This window comes from Hippocampus bargibanti, linkage group LG14 (assembly GCF_051943395.1).
Source record: "Hippocampus bargibanti isolate YZ-2025 linkage group LG14, ASM5194339v1, whole genome shotgun sequence".
Taxonomy (NCBI): domain Eukaryota; kingdom Metazoa; phylum Chordata; class Actinopteri; order Syngnathiformes; family Syngnathidae; genus Hippocampus; species Hippocampus bargibanti.
This window is the reverse complement of record NC_142747.1, coordinates 10,302,087-10,315,918: the sequence shown is the minus strand read 5'-3', so window position 1 is coordinate 10,315,918 and position 13,832 is coordinate 10,302,087. Positions and strand designations below refer to the sequence as shown.

At 40.8% G+C, this 13,832-nt stretch overlaps 1 protein-coding gene across 1 annotated transcript in view; it reads left to right on the top strand.

Annotated features, from left to right (window-relative positions):
• Positions 1–8,329: 8,329 nt before the first annotated feature.
• The window catches only part of abhd15a (abhydrolase domain containing 15a), a 6,090-nt gene continuing 587 nt past the window's right edge, over positions 8,330–13,832 (top strand). Inside the window, exons 1-3 of the mRNA XM_089013608.1 lie at positions 8,330–9,050; positions 11,130–11,482; positions 12,635–13,832. The exon at positions 12,635–13,832 is cut by the window's right edge and continues 587 nt beyond it. Of these exons, the coding sequence (XP_088869734.1) occupies positions 8,574–9,050; positions 11,130–11,482; positions 12,635–13,259 (1,455 nt within the window). The 5' untranslated portion in view covers positions 8,330–8,573 and the 3' untranslated portion in view covers positions 13,260–13,832. The remainder of the gene's footprint in view (positions 9,051–11,129; positions 11,483–12,634) is intronic.

Below are 13,832 nucleotides of genomic sequence, written 5' to 3'. Positions count from 1 at the left end.
ATACAATGCCGTCTGTTGGAGCGGTGCTGTACGAGAATTTGTGGGAAAAGAGAAGGACCTCCTATTGGTGTGACGGATTAGATCCAAACCCAAATATTTTCTCACCCCTCAGAAAAACAGCCTGCTCATGATGACCAGCGGTCTGTCGTAAAGCACCACACTTCTCGTTTCCCCAAGAGTCACTTATATACTCAGTACATATGTGAATCTCGCCTGTAGCTGTTTCCCGGGTTTCAATGGACCTGTAAAAGGATGTCTTGATCTCTCATGTAAAGCTTTGGTTTGACCACATACTCCCTTTTGTGCAATAAATGAAAATGCAGCTGTGAAACCACAAACATTCTGGACAAAAAGTATTGAAATAATGTGTGAAAATTACAAATGCATTCTCTTTGAAGACCAACATTTATTCCAATTAGATAGATTTTTTTGTTGTTCACATTTGCTGTACTGCTTGAACTAGTAAAAATATGTGGACCAAAAAAATAAATAAACAAATAAAACAAAACAAATTGGAGGTACAAAACATAAATGCGAGAAGCCTCTTTAAATACCGTATTTTCCAGTGTATAAGGCGCACCCAAAAGCCACAATAATTTTAAGACAAAAATAAAATATAGCTCTTTCTGCATGAATCGAAATGAAAATGGGATATGATTAACATTTGGCTTCATGATGAGTTTTACAAGTTGAACAGTGACATCAAATCCATAAATGGAAAACAAGATAGTAAACCAGAGTTTTTTTTCTTTCAGAGATGTTCATTTTCTGTTGCTGACTATAAATGCATGCACTGCAAAGTTTTTTTCACACTTGGTGACCGTATTTTAGATGACCGCTGAACAGAGCATCTCATTATGCTCACTCCGTCTGTCCTTCCGCTGGAAAGCTCCCTCATGCGGGCAACTGTCATCCGATTCCAGCATTGATGTCATAAGTGGCCCAATTTCTAAGCATCTGATTGGCTGATCTGCTGTGACACCGCTCTCCTCTTTGTTATACTGTTAACAAATTCACGTCACAGTGCTAAGTGGTCTCCCTCTCCGCTCTCTGTCTGGATAACACTTGCCATGGTCTCCTTTTCTCCCTTCTTTTCAGTCGTACAGGTATGTGGATAATTTGCTCTTCTCCAACTGCAGGAAAAGGAAACATCCAGTAGCCAGCTACTCGTTGGCTCAGAAAAAGGAGCCGCTGATCCATGCAGCTGTCAGGAATGGGAACAGACCTCGACATAAGCAGACCAAGGCATCTTTTATCGGTATTATGTCCATCCATGATATTGGAATAAAAAAAACAATAAAGATGAATTAAATCAATAACATTTTCATTCCTTAACACTTGACGTTAGCCTTTTAGCGTTTCGCTTGACAGTTTTTGCGGGTTAGCTCAAGGCCAGATAAAAAGGTGAATTCAGTTTAATTCATTTACCGTCATTCACAAATTTATTCGGGTTTTGTTTTTTCTTGCGGGGATTGCCGATAAAGTGCTGGTTAGACCTCTGGCAATTTTTTTCCGTTCCACGAGGGGGCAGCATTTGCCTTTTGTACAGCCGCCCCCACTTCATTTTAAACAGACCCATATAACTTACGAATTAACTCTTTTTTTTCTGATGAAAGAAGAGCGTCTAAGGTTTCTTACGCTGCATTGCCTAGATATGTAGTCGGAACACTCAATATTCTTGATGTGATTGTTTAATTCTGCAAGCAGCCAAATCCCCATGTGTCAAACTGTTCAAATGTTTTTCGCCAAATGATGTATTCTTTGCTCTCGGGAGAACAAATGTTCTCTTCAATGTGTGTGCTATCTTTAAACGTCCAACCTATTGGTTTATGTATTTATTTTACTGATTATCTTCCTTTACCAGACTCCTAACATGCCTCGCAAGTAATATTGAAGAGGTCTGTGATGTGGGACCTTGTGCATTTGGGCATGAAAAAAAACATGAGAGGTGCATCATATGGTGGACTGTTTGGCAGTCATGCATGTAAATATGACATGCTCGTGAGGGACAAAATGACAACACGCATGAAGGAGCTAAGTCCAAACTCAAGCACATTTCACCAATGATGGAGATGATAATGGCTTCCATTGTCATCACAAATCAAGTAATCGCATGTTCCAATTTGATTAGCGGCATGGGCACATCCAGAACTGGGAGGGTTTTGATGCGAGGGATTGAAGTGTGTGCCAACGTCCACAGTGCCCACACACACCAAAAAAGATGGCATCTGAATAGCTTCCTTAATCCATCATGAATAATAATTATTGAAAAAGTCTTACTCGAATTGATGATTAATCTTCCATGACAGAGGGCTACTTGGGTTCCATTTTTTTTTACTTTGAAAAGGCTTATTTGAAATTTCCAGTTGATGGTTGAGGGTTGAAGGGGGCGGCCCGGTAGTCGAGTGGTTAGCACACCGGCTTCACAGTGCAGAGGTCGCCGGTTCGCGTCCCGGTCCGGCCTCCCTGTGTGGAGTTTGCACGTTCTCCCCGGACCCGCGTGGGTTTTCTCCGGGTCCTCCGGTTTCCTCCCACACTCCAAAAACATGCATGGCAGGCAGATTGACCACTCCAAATTGTCCCTAGGTGTGAGTGTGACTGTTGTATGTCTTTGTGTGCCCTGCGATTGGCTGGCAACCAATTCAGGGTGTGTCCCGCCTCGTGCCCGAAGACAGCTGAGAAAGGCTCCAGCAACCCCCGCGACCCTAATGAGGAATAAGCGGTACGGAAAATGAGATGAGATGAGAGGTTGAGGGTTGATTGTATCCTGGCTGAGGCTGTTTAACTGAAGGAATGGGATTGTGGTTCCACCTAGAGGGAAACATTAGTCGCTTAATTTTAACCTTGTGACCATTTCTCATACACCATTCACAGAAGGATCTTTCAGTCAAAGATTTCAAATGGAATCAGACATGTGTTCATCAAAAAATACAGTAATTGTGTCCCATGTGATAGTGACCATTCAATGTATTTGGGGTCCGACTTCATCAAATGAATATTTTGCCGGAACATTTTAACAACATATTAAATAATAAAGTCGTCCACCATAGTAATAATTATCCCCCTCACCCCAATAAAATGAAATAAAATAAAATAAAATAAAATAAAATAAAATGGAATAAATGGAAGAATGCAAATATAAATAAATACATACATACATACATCGATGAGAAGGTTTCTTCAGCCGTCATCTGTACAAATGTGAAGGTTTCGGACGTTTCGCCTCCTATCCAAGAGGCTTCGTCAGCGAACTAAAGTCTGACTGGTCGTATCGGCCCTATTTATATATCCCTAATGTCCAGACATGGTGGCGCCGGACACAGCTATGATACCTTCACATTTGTACAGATGACGGCTGAAGAAACCTTCTTATCGATGGACCACTCCTGCTACGACTGAGAGCTTACACAAACGTATACATACATACATACATACATACATACATACATACATACATACATACATACATACATACATACATACATACATACATACATACATACATACATACATACATAAGGTAAAATAAAAGATGGATCTTGACCACAAGAGGGGGTTACAACTCAACCAAGCAGGTTTGTCCTGATTGTTGCCGACTAGAACACCCATTAAAGCGGTAAAAATTATATTATGTTTGCAAAGAGTCTTAACTTCTCGAGCCTCACTTCACAATATATGTTAGCTAAGTGATCCCCCCCAAGGTCCAAGACATTGGCAGTGGTTTTCTTTTACTTTATCAACTAATGATTGCAGCATATTGTGTGTTCAAATCAGAACGATTGATTTACAGCCCTGAGGACGGTATGCGCACACAAATGAATAGATGGCTAATGACACGTTTATAAATGAAATGACATTGCAGATGGCTGTGGCTCGGAGTCTGTAAATGCTGGTTAGCAGCAGATGGAATTGTCTATACCATGTTGGAGTTTTACAATGCTTCTTGATTAAAGGACAACCGACATCACTCTTTTGTTTCCTAACTGACATCAGAAAAACGTTTTATAGCATCTAAAATACCCAAAACACGCAGTATGATATTTTTAGTCAAATGCAAAACACCAATAAAAATGACTTAAAGTGTCCAAAATCTACAAAAAAATGAACCCGGAAGTGGCCAGTTTCAGAAGGTCCCACCCCCTTGTTAGTGGCGTCCCCCCAAGACGTCTTGCCTTGCTGGAGAATCAAAACAATGGCTTCAAATTCAGAGAATATGCTTTCTTGTTACTCATCCAGTTATGAATATGATTAAAATAGGTCAGAAGAGGAAAGCATCCATGTTTGCAATCGATTAAAGAATTTATTCCGTGCCATTTTGAGGCAATAGGGGGGGGGGGGGTGTAGCACTAAGAAAGAGGCAGAAAATGGCGACAAAGCTCCGTGTAAGGAATTAATCAGCCCGTTTCCATAGGCTGATAAATTCCTTACACAGAGCTTTGTCGCCCTCTTCTGCCTCTTTTCAGTTTTCAGACCAAACAAGTACAGCAAAATGTATTGACGTAATGGAAGGACTGCTACAATGGGTCCTTTTTTTCGGGTGTTCCTTCAGTGACGTCACGTTGGGATCGTCATCAACTTGAAAACAAGACTTCCTGAATATTCAGAGCGAGTCTTAAAATGCAAAATATAGGTATATGCGGTGGAATCTTTATAAAATACGCTCAGTAGAAGTCATTTGAAGCCATTTTACAAACTATGGACACAACTTGTCCGGAGACGTCGGTTGTCCTTTAAGTTAGTCACACATTTCAATGAACTTTAGTGTCAAAATAAAGCAAGGCTAATGATTTTTTTCAACATTATTCTGCTTATTGCTTCTGTTGATCTTTTCTTCCAATTTTTCTATCAAACTAAACCACACATTTACACCTAAAGTTTATAATGATGAGACCATTTTTCATTACTTTCTTCAAAGATTACGAGTGTTTTTTAACATTTTGTCTAATCTTTATAGTCTGTATTTTCGTAGACAGTGAATATGCACTTGAATGTAAAAATTAAACATCTCTTTATTTTTCTGCCAGCCTGAGCCTAATTTGGCATGTTTGGGATTTTTTTTTTAATTTTGTGAAGTACACCAGTCCCTCCTCCTACCCTATAATCTGAACAGAATAATTCATACAAACTGCAAAAAAAACTGTTAGTTTGTGAGTAAAATTTCAATGTTTATACTTTTTGGTGAAAGTTTTATTTGGCAATCCGCGATGAGATATTTCAAATGTAAAACGAATAGCTCAATAAAGGTTCAGAAATAGTCGATAAGAAGACAGACATATTTATCAACACAAAGAGAGGAAATTCTGAACCCTTGAGACCGCAAAAGGAGTGCTGCACGTGACGTTGGAAAACTGCAAAGATTCAGTATGTTTTTACAAACTGGTCCAATGACCACAGAGATGAATGGATGTCAGTACAGTGACTCCAGGGGCCTCATGGGCCCACTACTAACCATCTCTGTCTTATCGCAAGGCCGTATCGTGTTGTTTTGAGAGAGAGAGCATGTCTTGCCAATGGCCTGCGGAGAGTGCACTTCTAAGTCAACTGTTGCTGCTTTCCACCTCATTACCTTGACCTCTATGCTACTAATTAACCTGGGATGGATGTAGCACCAATAGAAACATATACGGTTAGATAGCTTTTTTGACAAACCTACTGGCAGGACATAGCTACAAATGTTTAATTGCATTGCATTTTACGGATGAAAACATTATTGTAAGAAAGGAAAGGATCCTGCTTTGTGTGGAGTCAGACTGCATCTATTCTTTACATAACAATCGCATTTATCCCTCGTGGCCTTTAAAACTGGACGTATTCCAATGAAGGGACAGCGAAGCATTCTAAAAAAAAATCTGCATTGTGACATAATCTGCAAATCTGTGTCCCTCACCTCAATTTCACGTGCTATGGACCACAGGAACATTGGGGTTGTCCAATTCAATGGTTGCTGGAGCCTGTGTTTTATTATCACTAACATTTCCTGGCTTTCCACTACAAACAAATAAAATCGGATTGGATTATGTTGTGCGAACAGTTGAAATGCTTTTCACACAATGACATTTCTTTCAGAAAAACAAAACATCCAATTATCATGTCCATCAGCAATGTAAGCAATACAAGTATATAAACAAACTAACCACAATTAATGGCAGCTCCTAAAAACAATGAAATAGTAAATTGTAATTGATGAATGCTTGACGAACTGGAATCAATGTGTTCTTGACCATCATGCCCTCATTTTACTTGGCGTGACGCGTGAAATAACAAGATAAGGGCGTGTTGTTTGTGTTTGTGTCGTATCTGAGTTCGGTTTGTCCTGTTCTATATCTGCGCTTCCTGTAAGTGGCATTAACAGATGTTGATGTTCGGTGACTTCCCCTTTTCTAAAGATAAAAGCAAATATCTCATTGGGCAGAGATTTTTTAATTAATTTAATACTGATCCGTGTGGGATTGTGTGCAAGTTACATCAGCAAATCTTTGTCTTTGATATATTGACGAAAAGTGTATTTATGAACTACCAGATACGAAGAAAGCTAATTGCCACATGGTTGTGGACGGTATTGTATTAACAATTTAGACTGAGAATTTGTCTGTGATTGTTTTATTTTCCTGAACATGACCTGTTTTGGTCAAAAGCAGCCACCAATGTGATGCTTGTACATCATTCATGTTTCACTGCAAAACCACTTCCTCAACAACTCTTCTCTGACTGTGGGGTGCTTAAAACAAATCTTAGCATTTGAAATTTAAACCCTTCTTTCAATGACTCACTGAACCCCTAGGGTCCGATCGAACCCAGTTTAGGAAACACTAGTCGAGACTGTGATGAAAGTTGCTCAGAACAGAACAGAAGTCAAAGTAACACTGCAGAATCCCCAAAAGTTTATGTTTAATGAATGCCACCAGAAAAGCTAGCCTCCTAAATGGCATGCTCAGCAAGTGGACCCATCGATGGATACATTGGCAGTTGGTCATTGGACGCCCTGTTCTCTCTAACAACATATGGAGGAACTCATGAATGACAAAAATATTGTCATTTTCAGGCTGCACTAAGGTCTAAAGCCACTCAAAGTCACAAATGTGCAAACATATTTTTCACATGAGTTGCAGCAATGTGTAAAAAGCCTCGGCTTACTTCCTGTTTGCTGAAAGCTTGTGAGGCAGTATCATGGCAACAGTGTGGGCGGGGCGGAGTTTGGGGCAATCGACAAGAGTGATCCAAATCAGGCGTCTAAATTCACCTTTAAACACAAACCTTTCATCGGTAAAGATGGAATCTAAGGCAATCGCTGCTTATGAAGTATGCTTTTTTTTGTCAAAGAACACTGCGGTTGACATTTGCCCATGTGAATAGATGTCATTGTGGGAATAATGACATTTTAAAAAATAATAATATAAAACAGAAGATGTTACGCATTAAAGTCTCACCACATTCCATTTATGGCCCTGGACCTCAGTTCAAATGTTGTCCCAGGTTACAGCATTGGTGTGATGTCACTCTTGGCACTCTTATTATCTGTAATTGGTTGTGTGACTTCACATTTGGTGGTGGTAGTGAGACACTCCAGAGAATCAAATGTGTGCATCCGATTTTTTAAAAGTGAGATTAAAACTGCCAAAAGAAAAGATCATGAGATTCCTTTTTGCTTGGATATTCCTAAATTCTATCCAAAACGTCAACAGAAATGTTTGTGTGGAGAAGTCATTATTTGGTGCTATTTTAATAACAGTATGGCAACTACGTGTTGTTGGTCATCTGGGGTCATTGACTGTGAAGGCACTGCCTCTTCCCCTTTTTCATTCATCAGATAAATCATTGACTAATCCGTTCCTGGCAGTCTACAATGTCTCAATGATCTCACACTAATTCCTTATCAAGCAATAATTCATAATTTGGGTGCGCAGATAGATAGATAGATAGATAGATAGATAGATAGATAGATAGATAGATAGATAGATAGATAGATAGATAGATAGATAGATAGATAGATAGATAGATAGATAGATAGATAGATAGATAGATAGATAGATAGATAGATAGATAGATAGATAGATAGATAGATAGCAATGCATTTTAAATGCATTTTAAAAAAAATATGTTGAATTTATCTATCATTCTGCTACAATGTTTTGTACAATTAACATTAACACGAATAAGATCAAAATAAGTAATAAACACTCTTACACAACTGAAAATTACGAATACGTACTGGAATACGTTCTGTACTTTTCTGTCAACTGAATGTACCTGCTCAGCACGATGGGAGGGGTTGGACTTGATGGGAGGCGTTTCCATTCAGCATTTGCAGTCACTTTTTTTGCACGCCAAGGCAGCTGCTTGTTTTTATAGTCTGATTGGGTAAGGATGTTCTCTTGAGATGTGGTGAGCGCAGCTCGACTCCATGAACGAAACAAGAGCATTGTGTTTATTTGCGTGTGCCGGGTTTAGATCGCAGGAAAATAGTCATGCTTATTGGTTGTGGAATGGGACGCCGAGTCAGGATAAATTATAATTAATTGTGCTCAAGTCTCACGCTGAAAAAAAACCTCAGTGCTGCCTGCTTCACTGTGACCATGCTGGAATGGCTCGCGTTCCTTTGCGCTGCGTTTTTGATGTTAATAATCTGGTCGATTTCTAAAGTTTCTGGTCCCGAGAAGCGTAAAAATACTCTGCCGAAAGGACCAGATAGTCCAATGAAAGACGACGACCACACCGACCACACTTGCATCGTGAAGCTCATCTGCAAACCTTCCGCCCTGGCCAAATACCTCCTGAAGAACTGCGCCTCTTTCAGCAGCTACTCGCCGTCGGTCAGATGGACCTGGCGGACCAACGCCGTCCTGCAGAGTTTGTACGAGACGTGCTGGTCCTACAAGAGCCCGGTCCACTTTGTGCGGGACAACTTGCAACTGAGCGATGATGGACTGGTAGCGTTGGACTGGGCTTTTCCTTCCTACCAGAAGAGGCGTAGGACTTCCAGCCACTCGACCAGCCCGGTCCTTCTCATCATCCCCAATTCGTTCGGCAAGATCACCAGAAATGTGCTGCAGGTAAAGTGGAACTGCTGCTTAATTGCATGGTCTTATCGTATTAACATGACAGCCAATTCAATATCTCACAGGTGTCAAAGTCAAGGCTCGGGTGACAGATGAAGCCCGCCACATCATTTTATTCGGCTGCGGAAGCAAATCACACGTGTGTAATTCCAAGATGCTTGCTAAAGTCTGAACCCAAATTTTCTAATTTCCCAAGTAAACCACAATAAGAGTCATTATTTTTTACTTCAAATTTCAAAATTAGTTATTCATTTGTTTGTTGTCCACTCTATATGTAATATGTGGAAGGTATTGAATACAGTAAAGTCTCGTTATATCGATATTCAAGGGAGTCCGAAAAAATATCGATATAACCGGGACTATCGATATATCCGATATCGATATAACAAGACTTTACTGTAATATAATGGCTTCTCCAAATTCATAATGGCCCCCGAGAGGAACTGTAACTACAATGTGGCCCATGGCAAAAAAATTCGTTTGACACCCTTGCAAGAGCTGGACTGCTGGTACACTATGACTATATATTGCATGTATCTCTGTGTCTTTGTGTTGTCATATTGTCTTTGTGCTGTCATATTATTTGTTATTTAGTTTTTTTTTTTTTTTTGTTCTTTTGACTTCAAAACGGCGCCGCGAGAGTAGCTGCCTTTCCAGCAGCTCATGTATTTTTTTCGTACTTTTATTCCTTTCATCACTTTGCTGCTGTGAAATTTTTCCACTGCGAGACTAATAAAGGCTAATCCAATCCAATGTTTGAGGATACAGACATGTTCAAAATACTGATTATTCACCAGAACAGGGATTTTTTAGGGGAGGTTCTCCAGCATATTTAAGATTGATTTGTTCATTAATCTTGGAGAAGCCGATCTACAGTAGTCTCAAAGTCCTCACTTTAGGAATTTATCACTGAGCTGTGAGTCAAGCTGTTCTGACTGCAAACCGTTGGAAAATCTGCCTGTCACCTGACTGAACAATCCGAGCACTGAAGTTAAGCCATCAGCCAGGATTGTCCAAATATTCCAAAGAAAATCAATATTTAAACCACTGACCAATAATTGTGGCCACCACAGTATGTTTCAAATAGCAAAACATATTTGGAAATCATGAAGACTCTTTTGGACTGACCTCCAGCAAGGCTTCAACGTTTGTGCCATCCAAAATCACTGTTTTAAAATGAGGTCATCAACAGATACATATGTGTATTACGATTTTGAAATAATTATATCGAGATAAAAAAGGCTGGAATTCAAATATGTACTTGGTTTATTCAAACGCCTAGCTGGAAAAAGATTTTCCTTAAGCCTCATTTTCAAACCATCCCCAGTTTCTTTGGATCGGATGTCCTCTGGCAGGCTATTCCATAGCTGGGGGGGCAAAATGACTGAATGCAGCTTCACCATGTGTGTTGGTCGTTAGCCCAGCAATAATTGAACGTTGAAAGACAACATCGTGTTTCTTGATCAGCTCCAGATGACCTTTTGTATTTGGCTCGTATTGCCTTATGGCCAATTAAAGGTAATGAAAGTGAACATTTGCTGTTGAATTCAACATTTGTAGGCAACGACACTTAATCTTTATGAGCTTTTATTGAGGCCAGATTTTTTTTCCATTAGACTTTAAATGAACCGAGGGAATTTATTGTAACATGAAACACATTTATGAGGCAGGGAAATTCGGTTGTAAATGTTTTTTTTTTTTCATTGATTTATATTCTCTCATCTCATCATCAGATGAGAGAGATGATTTACATTCATTTACAACATTGGATGGTGGATAATCCTACTGCCTTTTGTGCGGATGGCGTGGGTTCACTTCTACAGCCACCTGCCAACAACATTCAATCACAACATGTGGCACGTCATGCTAATCGCACGTGTGGAATGTTCTGAAGGTGAAAGAATTTTCCAAAATGTCAAGAAGAATCAACTCTATCTTTTGGTTCAGAGCGCGTCCCTGTTCGTTTGGCGTTCCAGCGTCTGCTGTTTATGTTCTTGCAAAGTTTCCATCATACATTCTGCAACCTATTGAGATAACGGGCACATTTCCGTCTCTGTGTTTTACCTCCCCCAGTTGTGTCAAGCAGCTCTTTCTCATGGATACCTCCCTGCAGTCTTCAATCGCCGCGGCCACAACGGCACCCCGCTCACAACTGTCAAACTCCAGCAATTCGGAGACCCCGCCGACCTCCGGGAGGCCGTGCGGTACATCCGCTGCCGGCAGCCTGCCGGCAAACTGTATGCAGTCAGTGAGAGTACGGGCTCTGGCCTCCTCCTCTCTTACCTGGGGGAGTGCGGCTCGTCCAGCTATTTGACGGCGGCCGTCTGCCTGTCGCCCGTCTTTCGTTGCCAGAGCTGGTTTGAGAACGGCCTCTGCTGGCCCATGCAATGGGGCCTGGTGCTCTACCAGAAAATGCGCCTAAGCAGGTACAAAGAGGGGGTGTGATGTGTGGTTGGACGTAATTTATTAACCCATTCACTGCCATTCCCAAATTTATTCTGGAATTGAAATGCATGACGTGGAGCCATTCCCGAATTAGTTTGGTATGTTTTTTTTTCTAGCGGAAGGGGGCGTGCCGATAAAGCGCTGGCCAGGCCCCTGGCAATGTTTTTCCCTGCCACTAGGAGCAGCATTTGCCTTTTGTGCATGTTAGCGCTTTGCTTCAACTGTTGTTAACTTATTCACTGCCAGACATGTGCAAAAATGTGTCCACTCCAGTGCCAGGGTTTTTGTCATTGGCACTTGAATTCCAGGACCCACAGAAAAAGTTTTAGGACTACATGAACCTTCAAGACAGTGTTAGAAATCTTAGACTCTCTTCTGTCATCAGAAAAAAAGTTAATTCCTAAATAATATAGCTCTGGAGTTATATGATCTTGAAATGAGGGTGGCTGTCCAAAATACAATGCAAACCATACATATTGGTTTATATAGCGCTTTCACAACAGCTGAAGCTGGAACAAAGCACTAACATGGAAAAAAGGGAACTGCTGCCCCCTTGTGGAAAAGAAAAAACATTGCCAGAGGCCATGGTCAGCGCATTATTGGCACCCAAGCATGAAAAAACAAAACCCAAACAAATTCGGGAATGGCGCTCTACGTCATATTTTCAATTTTTAAATAAATTCGTGAATGGCAGTATTGTAACGTATTTTGTTCAGCCGCCCCAATGTTTATGTCGTCCTAAAACTCATTATTCTGTGGGTCCTGCAATTTAAGTGAGAATGACAAAAACCCTGGCACTGGAGTGGACACATATTTGCACATTATCTGGCAGCAAATGAGTTCAGAAAAATCTAAACTGTTCACATTGCCTTATTTTCAATCTACTCTGGTGTTCAATGAAGATGAAATGATGAAAATCTGCTTTGATGATATGTCCTATTGACTAACCATTCAATCGCAACGTCAAAACAATTTAGAAAGGTATAGTTGGCTAGGCAACCAATTGATTCAGGGAGACATCGTGACAAGAGAACAGCTTCACCAATCATTGGCTATGAGCAATTGCAGAGGCAATCTTCTCGAATCGCTGCATCTTCTGATGTACTTCATTTGTTTTTCTGTGATTCGAGTAGATACAGGACGGTGTTAAGCGCTACCATACGTGCAGACACCCTCTTTTCTACCACTTCCCTTCGTGGCTTGGAGGAAGTTCTATTCTGCCAAAGCGATCCGGTTGACTGCGCATCTGCATCACCAACCAAGACCTGGGAAGCTTACTGGGAACGCAACGAACCCTTAAGAGATGTGGACGAAGTGGCTATCCCTGTGCTGAGTATATGCGCTAGGGATGATCCCGTCCGAGGAAATACCCAGGCTACAGTACCCTGGGAACTTTTTGAGAACAACCCACATTTTTTCCTCCTTCTAACAAACCGAGGCGGCCACTGTGGTTTCTCCACGCAGTGCGAAGGAAGTTCTTCTGTACCAGCTAACCCAGCGCAGGCCGCAAACAGTGGAACAGGTATCCATCAAGGGAACTGGAGCCACCAAGCTCTGTTGGAATTCTTCAGAGTGACCTCAGACTTCTTTGCCACGGAGGAGAGGACGAAACAACTCGCTGCAAGGAGGAAGGGTCTGGGAGCAGGTGCAGGAGGGAGGGTCTTCCGGCATCGCAGTGTCAGTACATGTAAACGTGTACCAACGTGCTCCCATAATATCCATGCCATTTACAACTGGCAGAGGTCATATACACGGTGAAGGAAATCAATGGAAAAATGACACCGATATGCTTTTGCTGTTCCCAAAACAAGACCACGAATCCTTCCCAGCGGTATTGATTAACATAACTGACTGCCCATATTTACTAGTATTTTGAAAAAGTGATCATTTGAAACCATGATCACTTTTTCAACAATGCAAGAAAATCACAAGTTACGGTATTTACCGTATAAAGTTAGTCACACATTTTAATGAAACAAAGCAACGCCGTTATTTATTGTATTCAATGCATTAATTGTTTATCTTTTCTTCAAATTTTTGTCAACTAAAGAACAAACTTACACCCAAAGTTTATAGTACCATATTTTCTGGTGGATAAGACGCGCCCAACAGCCTTAATTTTCTTCAAAAGATGACCCTGCGCCTTATATGTGAAGTAATATTGAGCTACAACAGGTCTTGCAACTATCCTGTCTGCAGCCACTGACTCCAATTCCCCCTGTAGAAGAAGTAGTGTGTAACCCCAGCCGCTATTGTAGCGCCTTATAATGTGGTGTGCATCATATTTGGAAAACTTTTATATATTTATAATATTTCGAAAACCTTTGTCAT